This window comes from Convolutriloba macropyga, chromosome 8 (genome assembly GCF_964194025.1).
Source record: "Convolutriloba macropyga chromosome 8, txConMacr16.3, whole genome shotgun sequence".
Classification (NCBI taxonomy): Eukaryota; Metazoa; Xenacoelomorpha; order Acoela; family Convolutidae; genus Convolutriloba; species Convolutriloba macropyga.
Genome location: NC_134475.1, coordinates 6,780,802 through 6,792,787, shown reverse-complemented (window position 1 = coordinate 6,792,787; position 11,986 = coordinate 6,780,802). Strand labels below are relative to the sequence as shown.

At 35.2% G+C, this 11,986-nt stretch overlaps 1 protein-coding gene across 1 annotated transcript in view; it reads left to right on the top strand.

Moving 5' to 3' along the window:
- The first annotated feature begins 3,553 nt into the window (after window positions 1–3,553).
- The window catches only part of LOC142344420 (uncharacterized), a 44,103-nt gene continuing 35,670 nt past the window's right edge, over window positions 3,554–11,986 (top strand). Inside the window, exon 1 of the mRNA XM_075396039.1 lies at window positions 3,554–3,982. Coding sequence (XP_075252154.1) covers window positions 3,816–3,982 — 167 coding nt within the window. The 5' untranslated portion in view covers window positions 3,554–3,815. The remainder of the gene's footprint in view (window positions 3,983–11,986) is intronic.

The window sequence follows — 11,986 nt, the reverse complement described above, 5'->3', positions numbered from 1 at the left end:
ATTCTCAATTTTCAATTGATATAAAGTTTTGATTTTATATAGTTTTGTAAGAGGAGAAAATTTGTTTCAAATGACTGCTGGAGAATCGAAGTGCTGGCCTTGGGGCCTCTCGAAGTCCACAAAAACAGGTAGTTCGTGCCAGTTGCATAGATCAAGAAAGTTAATAATTAATTGGTTTAGTCAAGCGACTAATTTTTTATTTGTTTTCATTAATGGGACCATTATTATTGATTGACTGAGTTAAATAGTCAACCATGTTTAGTTAGTTGTTGCTGGTTTATTAACTAGAGTTAATGATTTATAACTGGACTTATAAACCGAGTTAATACATCAAAAGAGGCTTTGAAGATTCACTTTCTTTTGTTTTTTGCACTGGAGCGAACAATTCATAATTATCCATAATAAATTGGCTAGAATTGTTCCCGCTCATACAAAAAAAAACAAAAGAAAACCAACTAAACATTCTGTCTCAAATTTTCAGCGTCTTAATTCTAAAGTGTTAAATCTCCAAAGTTTTTGTTTCAATTTTTTCCTTGCGGGAATAATTTTGGATACCCGGGTTGCTCACAAAAATTCTTAGTAGTCATACTAGGTCATATATGATATGAGATCATACAGGGATCGTATAAAAAAATTCAAAGCCTAAAAATTGTAAAAACCTAAAAATTTCTTGGAAATCATACAAGGTCATATATGACACATAAAACAATGACTGGTGCCACAAATTCATTCTAAGCATATATGCTGTGAATGAAATCCTCAAATTGGATGGCTAAACTTTTGAGGAAACATAAAACTACTCTGGTAATAACCCTTTAAGGGTTGATTCTGATAAATAGGGACTGATGTATGAGAGCTAAGAAACGCAAATTTGTTTCCAATTAATTTTCAACTTTCATGTAACATAATTTATTTTCACTTTTACGTTGCTCATCCGGAATTTCGCCGCTTAAATTTTTAGCATTGATCCTAAAAAAATAAGCGTTGTGTGGCCAATAATGACCAGGAAGGGTTGTGGGAAGGGAAAGTTTTCTGCTTCAAGGTTTTACTGTGTTTGCCAGAATTCAACGCATTCACCACCTTCCATTGTAAATGTTTTCACGTGGTTTCAATCTATTTTATAAGGAAAACAATTGTAACGAGTTGTAAGATTTGGAGAAATTGTTAGAAGGGGAATCTAACATGGAAAAGGTCAGTGGTTCGTGTCCCTCAGAGAGCGCTCTAAGCTTTCATAATAACATAGCCAAGGTCGAGGAAAAATTGGAAAATTATGCCAGATAAGCGGTGACAAGTTGTTTTTTTTTCACCGCAAATTTCGTACAAAATTTTTGCGGTGAAATGCGGTGAAATTATGTAACTTCACCGCTACAGTAAGCGGTGAACTTACAAAAATTCACCACATTTCACCGCTTACTACAATTTACCTGCCTTACACGGGTTCAAACCTCTCACCTCTTGCATGACAGCCACTTCTTCTTCCATTGCCCCACCTTTCACTAACTTCTCGGGTTTTGAATTGAATTTAAATCAAAATCACTCTATTTTTTGTAAAACATGCGCGTTGAATTTTTGTAAGACTTGTGATTTTTAGCGGTGAAATTACATATTTTATCTGTGAAATCAGGTGATTTTTTGAAAGTTTACCGTTTACTCTAGTGGTAATTTTACATAAATTCACCGCTTAGAAAAAAGTGTCAAAAAGATGTAGGATTAATGAGTAATTTTAGGGGGGTTAAATCGAAGAATTCCTCTCCTACTTCCCATTACCCCCTAATCTTACATCTTTTTGACACTTTTTTCTAAGCGGTGAATTTATGTAAGTTCACCACTATCAAGCGATTAAGTTTTTTTGTCACAGAATTCAGCGCCTGATTCATGTAATTTCACCGCATTCACCGCGTATCTTACAACAATTCCCGCATTCACCGCTTACCTTACATAATTTTGCGTTGAATGGCGGTGACATCTCGACCCGGGAAGTGACATATGAGGTTTTAAAATTCGATGCGTTGAAATTAGCGCCCCCTTTTACATAAATTCAACCTTTTCAGCTCATTAAACGCAAAATCATGTTGGCAATTGTGCCCTTCAAACTTTCCGTGCTGAACAGCAGGATTATTTTTCCTATTTGCGCACCCATTGCTCGGACCCGGAGGTTTGGCTTGAACAATCACCGCCCTCGTGTTTTGCATTAATGAAAACATATTCGCCGGGTGAAGTTTATAAAACCTCGTGTTCTTAGATTACCTCATAAAGTACCCCTTGTTCTTAAAAAGATTCAGAATTAAAGAAAAAAACATAGCAGGACAAGTCCTGACGTACAATTCAAAGAATTTTCATTGACTAAACAGAAAAACTAGACCTAGAATGGACTATGAGTGAATTGAGAAAACCATTTTAAGAAAATCAGATCAAAAAATAAGAAAAAAAACAAAAAATCAATGTCAAAATGCCGCATGTGAACAAAAAACCACTACCGAGAAACCGAATTTTTGTTCAAACACCATTTTCGCAATCTACTTTAAAATTAGAGCGAAAAAAATTCACGCCGCAAAACCACTCGCTTTTTCGCTCCACTTCCTGTTTCGGCGTGACCAAAATCACTACTCCAATTTGACTTCAAAAATCATGAAAATGTTTGAACAGATCTTAAAAAAAAGACAGCGCCCCAATACAATTCAAATTCTTTGAATTGTAAAAACATGACGAAATGAATTAGTATTCTATTTATGTAATTAGTCAGTTGAATTAGCATTGAAATTATTGCAGTTGAAGTGTTATTCTGATTGAGTTATTCAGATGAAAAATAGTTGAAAAGAGTTTAAAAGAGTTGAATTATTCTATCGAATGATAATATTTATTTGATGGAGTTTTCTACATATTAGGTGCTGTATTAATACGTAAAAGACAAATAAAAGTGCAGGTCAAAACCGTGAAAACTTTTTATTGTTATCTTATGTAAAAGTTATGTAAGATGATTGCTTGTTACTAAGCATATTTTAAGTTGTCTTGTTACTGTAGTTTTACAATGTGACTACAAAAGCAGTTTATAACAGATAATTAGAGCCAAGTTATTTTATGGCCAATTTAAACCGTTTTTCAAAGTTGTTCATGCGCATTGTTAAGAAAAGAAAATATGATAGAGCTAAATATTGTATTCAAGAGCTCGTTATGAATACAGCCAACCTACTTAAAAACTGTACATCGGAATTAAACCAATATATCTGAAAAATTTTAAATAGTTTTAACGACCTAAACTCAAGTATACGTTATCTACAGTTTTTATGTTCATCACAGAGAGTAAAATTCACCACACTCTTTTGACTTTTCAATTTTTGTTCTGAAGAACAAAATTAATCACTTGGTTAGTCTTTTAATAAGTATTAAATAACTTACCGAAGAGATTTAAAGTAAATCTTAAGTAGTTGTCATACACCCATTAGTTTAATTAAAACTTATATACAGAGTTTTAGTCTCAAAACATAAAACTCAGCTAACTTTTCTGATGGTTTCGTCACAGAATGAACAAAAAATTAATCAGTTGAGTAGCCTATTATGTTACAGTAAAAAGCTCGTTGGAGTCTAAAGTAGATGTCACGCACAAATTATGAAAGATTAGATTCTCATTTTGATCTCAGAAAATAAAAATCGGCTCAATTTTCTGTCGTTTTGTTTGAAGAGAACAGAAAATTATTCAGTTGCCAAGCAGTTTGTGTATCAGTAATCAACTTGCTGACGAAGTAGAAAAGAAATCATTGTTTGTCTTCACGTGCATTTGAAAAATTTGATTCACTTTCGCTCGTTTTTGCCTAAAAATGGCCGCCAAAAATCTTCTCCAGGTGTTGTTGGGTTTGGGTTTCGTTACCGTGGCAGCTGCTGATTTCTTTGGGCAAATTGACTACGTCGATAACACAACCTCTTGCCAGAACACGTCAATCACTTTGACACAAACCTTCAAAATTGGTAAACAGGAAATAAACAGGTAACGAAAATGCTGAATTGTACTTTCTGGAACTATAAAAACGTTTATGTCGGTACCTATTTCCAAAAAAATACTAGCAATTTACAATAAAATTATACAATTTACTAACAATAAAAAATGATTGATATCAGAATTAGGCACCCCCCCTTTGAATACGTTTAAATTTGACGTACACACTAAAAAACTTCAGGTAAATTTACCTGAACAAGGTTCAAGCATCCGGAAGTTCAGTTGATTTTCAGTCGTAAAAGCAAGCACCTGAACCACACCTGAATTCCTGAATTGCAGTTCAGGTAAAGTTTTACCTCAGCGAGTTTAGGTGTATTTACCTGAAAATAGTTTTTGATTGCATTCAGCAGTGAAACGACAAAAAAATTCCTCAAACAAATCTTGAGTAAAACACAACAACTACGTTTTAGGAGAAACGTTAACACATTTATTAAGCAATGCCGTGTCGTTTCTCAAGTTTGTGCAAAGTTGCAGTTAAGTTTAACATAAGTTTTCCCAATCTTCAGTCCTACTGCTGCTTCTAGCTCAAACAATAGTTTCCCAAACCAGTAGGGGTCTCTGAGGTGAACACCAATAGTGAAGTTTCAGAATAACGGTTTTAAGAAACTTAAAACTTTTAAAAATCATAAAAGGAAAAGCAGTGATTTAAAATTGTATCATCTTGGATTAATCATTCTTCGTTAGTTATTTAATTAACAACAATTATTCATGCATAAAATAGATCACTGGAACCCTGGATTCTGCCATATTGGAAACGGCTGTGACAGAGGGTCCTCATTCAGCTTCCGTTTTTTGGAGTCTGTCAGATTCAGATTTTTATTTATTTTAGATTGAACTGATTCATTTTTCCGACATAGACAGTGCTTCATAACCCTGTCCATCAAATTAAGGCGGTTTTGTTCGAGTTAGATAAATGTTTCTAAAATCGATCTCTTTACAAAAACTAGGGGACAAAACAAAACATTTATGGAACAATTTCCAGCTGTTTGTTAAGTTTCTCAAATATACAGTTAAGTTTAATATAAAACTTTCCAGCTCTTCAACCCTACTGATGATTTCAGCTCAGACTAGTTTTTCCTGACCCAAAAAGCTTTTTCCAGGTGAACACCAATATGCATTTGAATTTTTGGATCTTTACCGTTTGTGCCCCTACCAACACATTTTGCGCCCCAATTTACAGAGAACGTGCCGTTACAAAGTATATAATTACGTAAAATTATGGCACGTACGTCTGGTGGTGCAAATAATAGGCGCCCACTAAGCTGGGGGACACAGACGGAAAAGATCCGAATTATTGTATGAGTGTGTGTATGGGCATTGCCAATTAATTCATACGTTCGAAGCAATAACTCACAACATATGAAGAAAATATCAACCATGAACTTAGTCCTATGGCATCATGTGGAGTTACGGGCTTTGTGAAGGGTTGTATTTTTGACGGTACAGAGACATGAAAAAATAAATTACGCTCCGGAAATCAACCAAGCATTTTTTTGACCGCCAGAATATCAGCTGCATATGACTGGAGTTTGTGCGCGGAAATGAGTGTGTGTGAGTGTATGTGTGTGTGTGTGTATGTGTGTGTGTGTGTGTGCTCGCGTTTCTGTCCTGTCTGTCTGTCTGTCTGTCTATCTTTCTGTCTACCTGTCTGTCTGTAAGTGTGTGTGGGTGTCTGTATATGTGTCTGTGTTTGTGTGTGCATCTGTTTGTATGTATCTGTGGTGTGTTTTTCTCTGGGTGTGTATTTGTCTGGGTACGTTTGTGTGTGTGTGTGTGTTTGTTTGTGTGTGCATGTGTGTCTGTGTGTGTTTTTTTTGTGTGTGTGCGTGTGTGTGTGTGCGTGCGTTTGTGTGTGTGTGTGTGTGTGTGTGTGTGTGTGTGTGTGTGCGTGTCTATGTGTGAGTCTTTGTGTGTGTATGTGTGTGTCTCTGTGTGTGTGTTTGCGTGTGTTTGTGGTGCGTATGTGTGCACGTGTGTGTGTGTTTGTGTCTGTGTCTTTGTGTGTTTACGTGTACATGTGCGTTTGTGTTTGTGATGTGTGTGTATGTGTGTATCAGTGTGTGTGTGTGTGTATGTGTGTGTGTGTGTGTGTGTGTGTGTGTGTATTTATGTAGGTATGTGTGTTGTGTGTGTGTTTTATTTGGGGGTGGGGGTGGGGGGGTTGGGGGTAGCAGAGTATATGAGGAAAACCTGAAGCAATGGTAAATTTTTACTGCAGTATTTGATTATCTCTTGCCGCATATCTTGTCTTGCACTTTGTGCAATATGAAGAATGGCAAGAAAAGAACGGCAGAATATAGTAAAGAATATGCATTGTGAAGTAATTTATGCAACTGTTGTAACCGCCACACGCTTTTTACCACGTGGTGCCTTCTTTATACCACACGTGTGGTCAAAATGTGATTTCCTCAGGAAAAATGCGCCGGATTTAGTTTTTTTTTGAAGAAGGGGTCGAAGTTTGGTTTTTCATTGGAGAAATGGGTCAGATTTTGGTTTGTTTTAAAAGAAGAGCCAGTTTTGGGCCAGTTTTTGGTTCATTGTATTAAATATGGCTCAAATTTTGGTTTGTTCCAGATAAAGTGGGTCATATATTGATCTGTTCCAGGATATTCAAGCCCAGAATTTGGTTTGATTCTTTAGACGTGGGTCAAATATTTTTTTGATGCTGAAGAAGTGGGTCGCGTTTTATTTTGATTTAATTTTGTCAACGGGGGTCAAATTTTGGTTAGTTGTTGACAAAAAGGCAAAGTTATGTTTTGTTTGAGAAATGGGTCAAATTTTGACTTGTTTCTGATCTATTTGGCTGCATTCTGGTTTGTTCCTGTAGACGTGGGTCAGATTTTGGGTCGTTCCTGAAAAAGTTGAATTGTCTTCAATTTGTTCCTGATGTTCGTTTATTTAAGTTCATTTATTTTAATTCCTTTAAAAATGAAGTCGATACTTGGTTTGGTCCTAATGAAGAGAGTAAGAATTTAATTTGTTTCTGAAGAACTGCGTCAAATTTTGATGGTTCTTGTCAGCATGAGTTATATTTTGGCTCTTTTCTGGACGATGGGTCAACTTTTGGTTTGCTTCAGAAAACGTGGTTCGATTTTTGATTTGTTCCTGAATAATGTGGTCAGAGTTAGACTTGATCCTGGAGAATTGGGTCAGATTTTTGTTTGTTTCCTAAACAGTGTGTCAAATTTCTATTTGTGCTGAAGAAGTGAGTCCAATTTTGTTGTTCTTCCTAAAGAAATGTATCAAATTTTTTTGAAATTTGGGTATGTTTTTGAAGAACTGTGTCTTTTTTTGTTTGCTCTTGTTAACGTGGGTCAGCTTTTGATTCATTGCTTAAATTATGGGTTTGTTAGGGGTTTTGGTTTATTTTGGTTTGTTCCAGATGAAGGGGGGCGCATATAGATGAATAATAAAGCCCAGACTTTGGTTTGATTCTTCAGACGTAGGCCAATTTTTGTTTTGATGGTGAGAAATTGGGCATAGTTTTAAATTGTTCCTGAAAAATGTGATCCTTTTGTTAGTTTGTTTTTGTCAACGGAGGTCAAATTACCTGACAAAAAGTTCAATATTGGTTTTGTTTGAGAAATTGGTCAAATTTAAATTTCTTCCTGATATATTTGGTTGATTTTTCATTTGTTTCTGTGGACATAGGTCACATTTTGGTGGTTTTTGCCCTATAACTGGGTCATATTTAGGTTTGCATTTGGAAAAAAAATGTTCAATTTTTATACTTTTTCTGATTGTTGAGGTCAGGTTTAGGTTGTGTTCTATCAATATGGGTCAGATAAAGTTTTTCCTCTAGACGTTGGTCAAAATTTGGTTTTTCTAGGAAAAATGTGTCAAATTCAGATTTCTTTATTGAAAAAGGTTTCAAATTTTGTTTATTTTTTGAAAAAGTGGGTTAGAATTTGCTTTGTTTTTGACAAAGCGTGTCACTTGTTGCTTTGCGGACCAGATTTTAGTTCGTGGCTCAAAAATTGGGTCAAAGTTTGGTTTGTTTCAGATGAAGTGGGTCATATATTGATTTGTTCCAGAATAGCAAGGTCAGAATATGGTGCCATTTCTGAGACTTGGTTCAAAGTTTTATAATGTTGAAGAGGTGGGTTTAGTTTTGTTTTTTTTCTGAATAATAATGAGAGATTTTGGTTTGCTCCTGTAGACATAGGTCAGGTTTTGGTTGTGTTCTAACAATATGGGTCAGATAATGTTTTTCCTCTAGACGTTGGTCAAAATTTGGTTTTTCTAGGAAAAATGTGTCAAATTCAGATTTCTTTATTGAAAAAGGTTTCAAATTTTGTTTATTTTTTGAAAAGTTGGTTAGAATTTGCTTTGTTTTTGACAAAGCGTGTCACTTGTTGCTTTGCGGACCAGATTTTAGTTCGTGGCTCAAAAATTGGGTCAAAGTTTGGTTTGTTTCAGATGAAGTGGGTCATATATTGATTTGTTCCAGAATAGCAAGGTCAGAGTATGGCGCCATTTCTGAGACTTGGTTCAAAGTTTTATAATGTTGAAGAGGTGGGTTTAGTTTTGTTTTTTTCTGAATAATAATGAGAGATTTTGGTTTGCTCCTGTAGACATAGGTCAGGTTTTGGTTTGTTCCTAAAGATTTAGTTCAGATTGTGGCTTGATTCTGAAGGAATTTGTCAATGTCATTTTTCGGGTTTTTCTTGTCAACGTGAGTCAAGTTTTGGTTCCTTCCTGTAGACTTGGGTCAAAATTTGATTTTCTCAAGCAAAATGGGGTCGAATTACGGATTGATCCTGAAGACGGGGTCGAAATTTATTTTTTTTATAGAGAAGTGTGCATTGTTTTGGTTTGTTCTTGTCTACGTGGGTCAAACTTTCGTTTTCCTAAAAGAATGGTTCGTTTGATCTTTTTGAGAAATGGGTAAAATTTTGATGTGTTTTTGATTGATTTGATTGCATCTTGGTTTGTTCCTAGAGACATGGCTCAGGCTTTGGTTTGTTCTCAAAAAAAGGAGTCAAAATCAAGTTTGCATCAGAAGTAGGGCGCCAAGTTTTGATTTTCTCCTTAATGATGCAGTCAGATTTTGGTATCCTCCTAAATAATAGAAAAATTGGATCAGATTCGGATTTGTACTGAAGATGTGGATCGAGCTCTGTTTTTATCCAGAAGAAGTGGATCAAAACATGTGTCACAATTTGGTTCATTACTAAAGACTTAGGTCAAAAAGTGGTTCATCTAGAAAAACCGGTCAACTTAAGGCTTGTTCTTGATAAAGTGGTCGCCCTTTGGTTTGTTCCTGAATAAGTGGGCCAATTTTTGATTTTTTCATGTCAACTTGTGTCAAAGTTTGTTTCCTTTTTGTTGTTGTCGGCCAACATTCGGTTTCCTCCGGAAAAAGTTGGGTCAAATTTTACTTTGCTTTTGCAAAAGGGGTCAAATTTTGTTTCTTTTTGCTAAGGATTTGGATCAGATTTTGGTTTTTTCAGGAAGTGAGTAAAATTTTGATGTTTTTGTCAATATGGGTTAAATCTAGTTTCTTACTTGAAATACTGTGTCACAAATTTTTGTTTGTTTGAGAAGTGGGCCAAGTTCTAAATTAATCTTGATTACTTTGGTTGCATTTCGGTTTGTTCCTGAATGCGTGAGGCTTGCACCTGATGAAGGGTTTCAAAATTTGACTTGTTTATGAGTGATGTGGGTCAAATATACGTTTGTTTTTAATGATCTGGCTCGAACTATGGTTTGTTTGTGAAGAAGTGGGTCAGATTGTGGTAAGATTGTAAAGAATTATATTAGTTTTTGGTTTTTTTTTGTCAACGTTAGTCAACTTATGGTTCGTTTCTGTAGAGTAGGGTCAAAATTTGGTTCTTTTAGGAGAGAAAGGGTCAAAATTAGTTCTTGAAGAAGTTGTTAAAGTTTGATTTTTTTCTTGAAGAAATTGTTCAAGTGTTGGTTCTTTTTTTAAAAAAGTGTGTCAATTTTCGGTTGGTTTTCATCAACGTGCGTCAATCTTTGTTTCGTTGCTTAAAAGGGGGGTCAAACCATGGTTTGTTCCAAATGAAGTGGGTCATAAATTGTTCCTGAATAATGTGGTCAAATTTTGTCTTGCTCATGTAGAGTTGAGTAAAATTTAAGTTTTCTCCTAATTAAGTGGGTCAATTTTAACTTTGTTTTTGAAGGAAGGGCTTGAATTTTGATTGGTCACTGAGAAAGGTAGTCAAAATTTGACCTAATGCTGAAGAAGTGTGTCAATTTTTGTTTTCCACTTGTGAAGGTGAGTCAAGTTTTGTTTCCTTTTTGTAAACTTGGATCAAGAAAAAGTAGGTCAAACTTAAGCTTTTTCTTGAAGAAGTGGACGAAATTTAATTCGTGACCGAAGAAATGGACCAAATTTCAGTTTGTTTTTAAAGCAGTGTGACGTGTTGTGGTTTGTTCTTGTCAACGTGGGTCAAATTTGGTTCGTACATGAAAAATGATTCATGTTTTTGTTTGTTTGAGAATTGGGTCAAAATCTTATTTGTTCCTGATTAAATTGGTCGCATTTTAGTTTGTTCTTGTAAAAAGGAATTAGATTTTTGGGGCTGGTTTTTAATAATGGGGTCAAATTTAGGCTTGCACATGAGAAAAGGTTTCAAATTGATATTTGGTTTTGAATGATATGGCCAGATTTTTTTATTCTAAGTAAGTGCATCAAATTTCGTTTTTTCAAAGAAATGACTCGATTTATTGTTTGTTCCTGAAAAAGTGGGTCAAATTCACTTTTTTTGCTGACGATTTGGTTCAGATTTTTGTTTTTTCAAGAAGTGTGTCAAATTTTGATATCACAATGATTCACAATTTGGTTCTGACTTGAAAAACTGGTTCGAGTTTTGGTTTGGTTGAAAAAAGGGCCAAGTTCTGACTTAATCTTTATCAAATTGGTCACATTTTGATTTGTTCCTGATGACTTGGTTCAAAATTTGGTTTGTTCCTAAATAAGTGGGTCAAGTTCATGCTTGCAACTGAAGAAGAGGGTGAAGTTTTGGTCTAATTTTGGCCAACGTTTCAGTTTGTTCCAGACAAATTGGGGGAAATTTTGATTTGTTCACGAGTCATATGGTCAAGTTTCGGTTTTTCCCTGCAGACGTGGACTAGATTTTTTTCCAATGATAAAGAAAAAGGCCAAAAATTGGTCAGTTGAGGAAAAAGTTGTTCAAGTTTCTTTGTTCCTGAAGAAATTAGTCAAATTTTGCTGAAATCCTAAAGAAAGTTGTCACATTGTACTTTGCTCCTGTGGACGTGAGCTTTTGGTTTCTTCCCTGACATGCGGTTCAAATTTTGATTTGTTCCTAAAGAAATCAGCCTGATTTAAACCACTCATGACGAAGTTGATCAAAATTTGTTTTGTTGTTGAAGACGTGGGTTTGTTTTTTTTTATGTTTTTGTTTTTCTTTCCTTAAACCTGGTTCAGATGTTCGTTTGCATTAGTAAATTTGGGCCACGGTACCCCTTCTTGGCTTGCTCATGAAGAAGGGGTACCGTTTTTGTACGGTTATTGAAATAAAGGGTCTTCTTCAGTGATTTCTTAAAGAATTGTATCAAGTTTTGGTCAATACTTGTAGGCGTCGGTCTTAGATTTGCTCTTGAAGAAGACGTGGGTCAGCTTTGGTTTTGTTCCTGAAGAAAATGGTCAAATGTTAGTTTCTTTTGCATTATAGCCCCAGAAACATTATAAGCCCCTCATTATGGTATAATTACATTGAAAGGAGGGCTATAGGTTATCTATTCACTATGGTGGTAGGGGAATGAGAAGGACTAAAATCGTTTTGGTTCTTGAAGAAGTGAGTCAAGTTTCGGTTGAGTTCTCTAGAAGTGGGTCCGTTTTTCGTTTGTTTCTAACTCTGGACAAAATTCTGCACTGTTTCTCAGGATCTGAATCAAATTTTGGCCTTTTCCTTGAAAGCTGGGCCAGAATTTGATTTTTCTCGGATTAGGTTGCTCAATTTTGGGATATTTTCTGTGGGTCATTTTGTGGTATTTCCCTGAAGA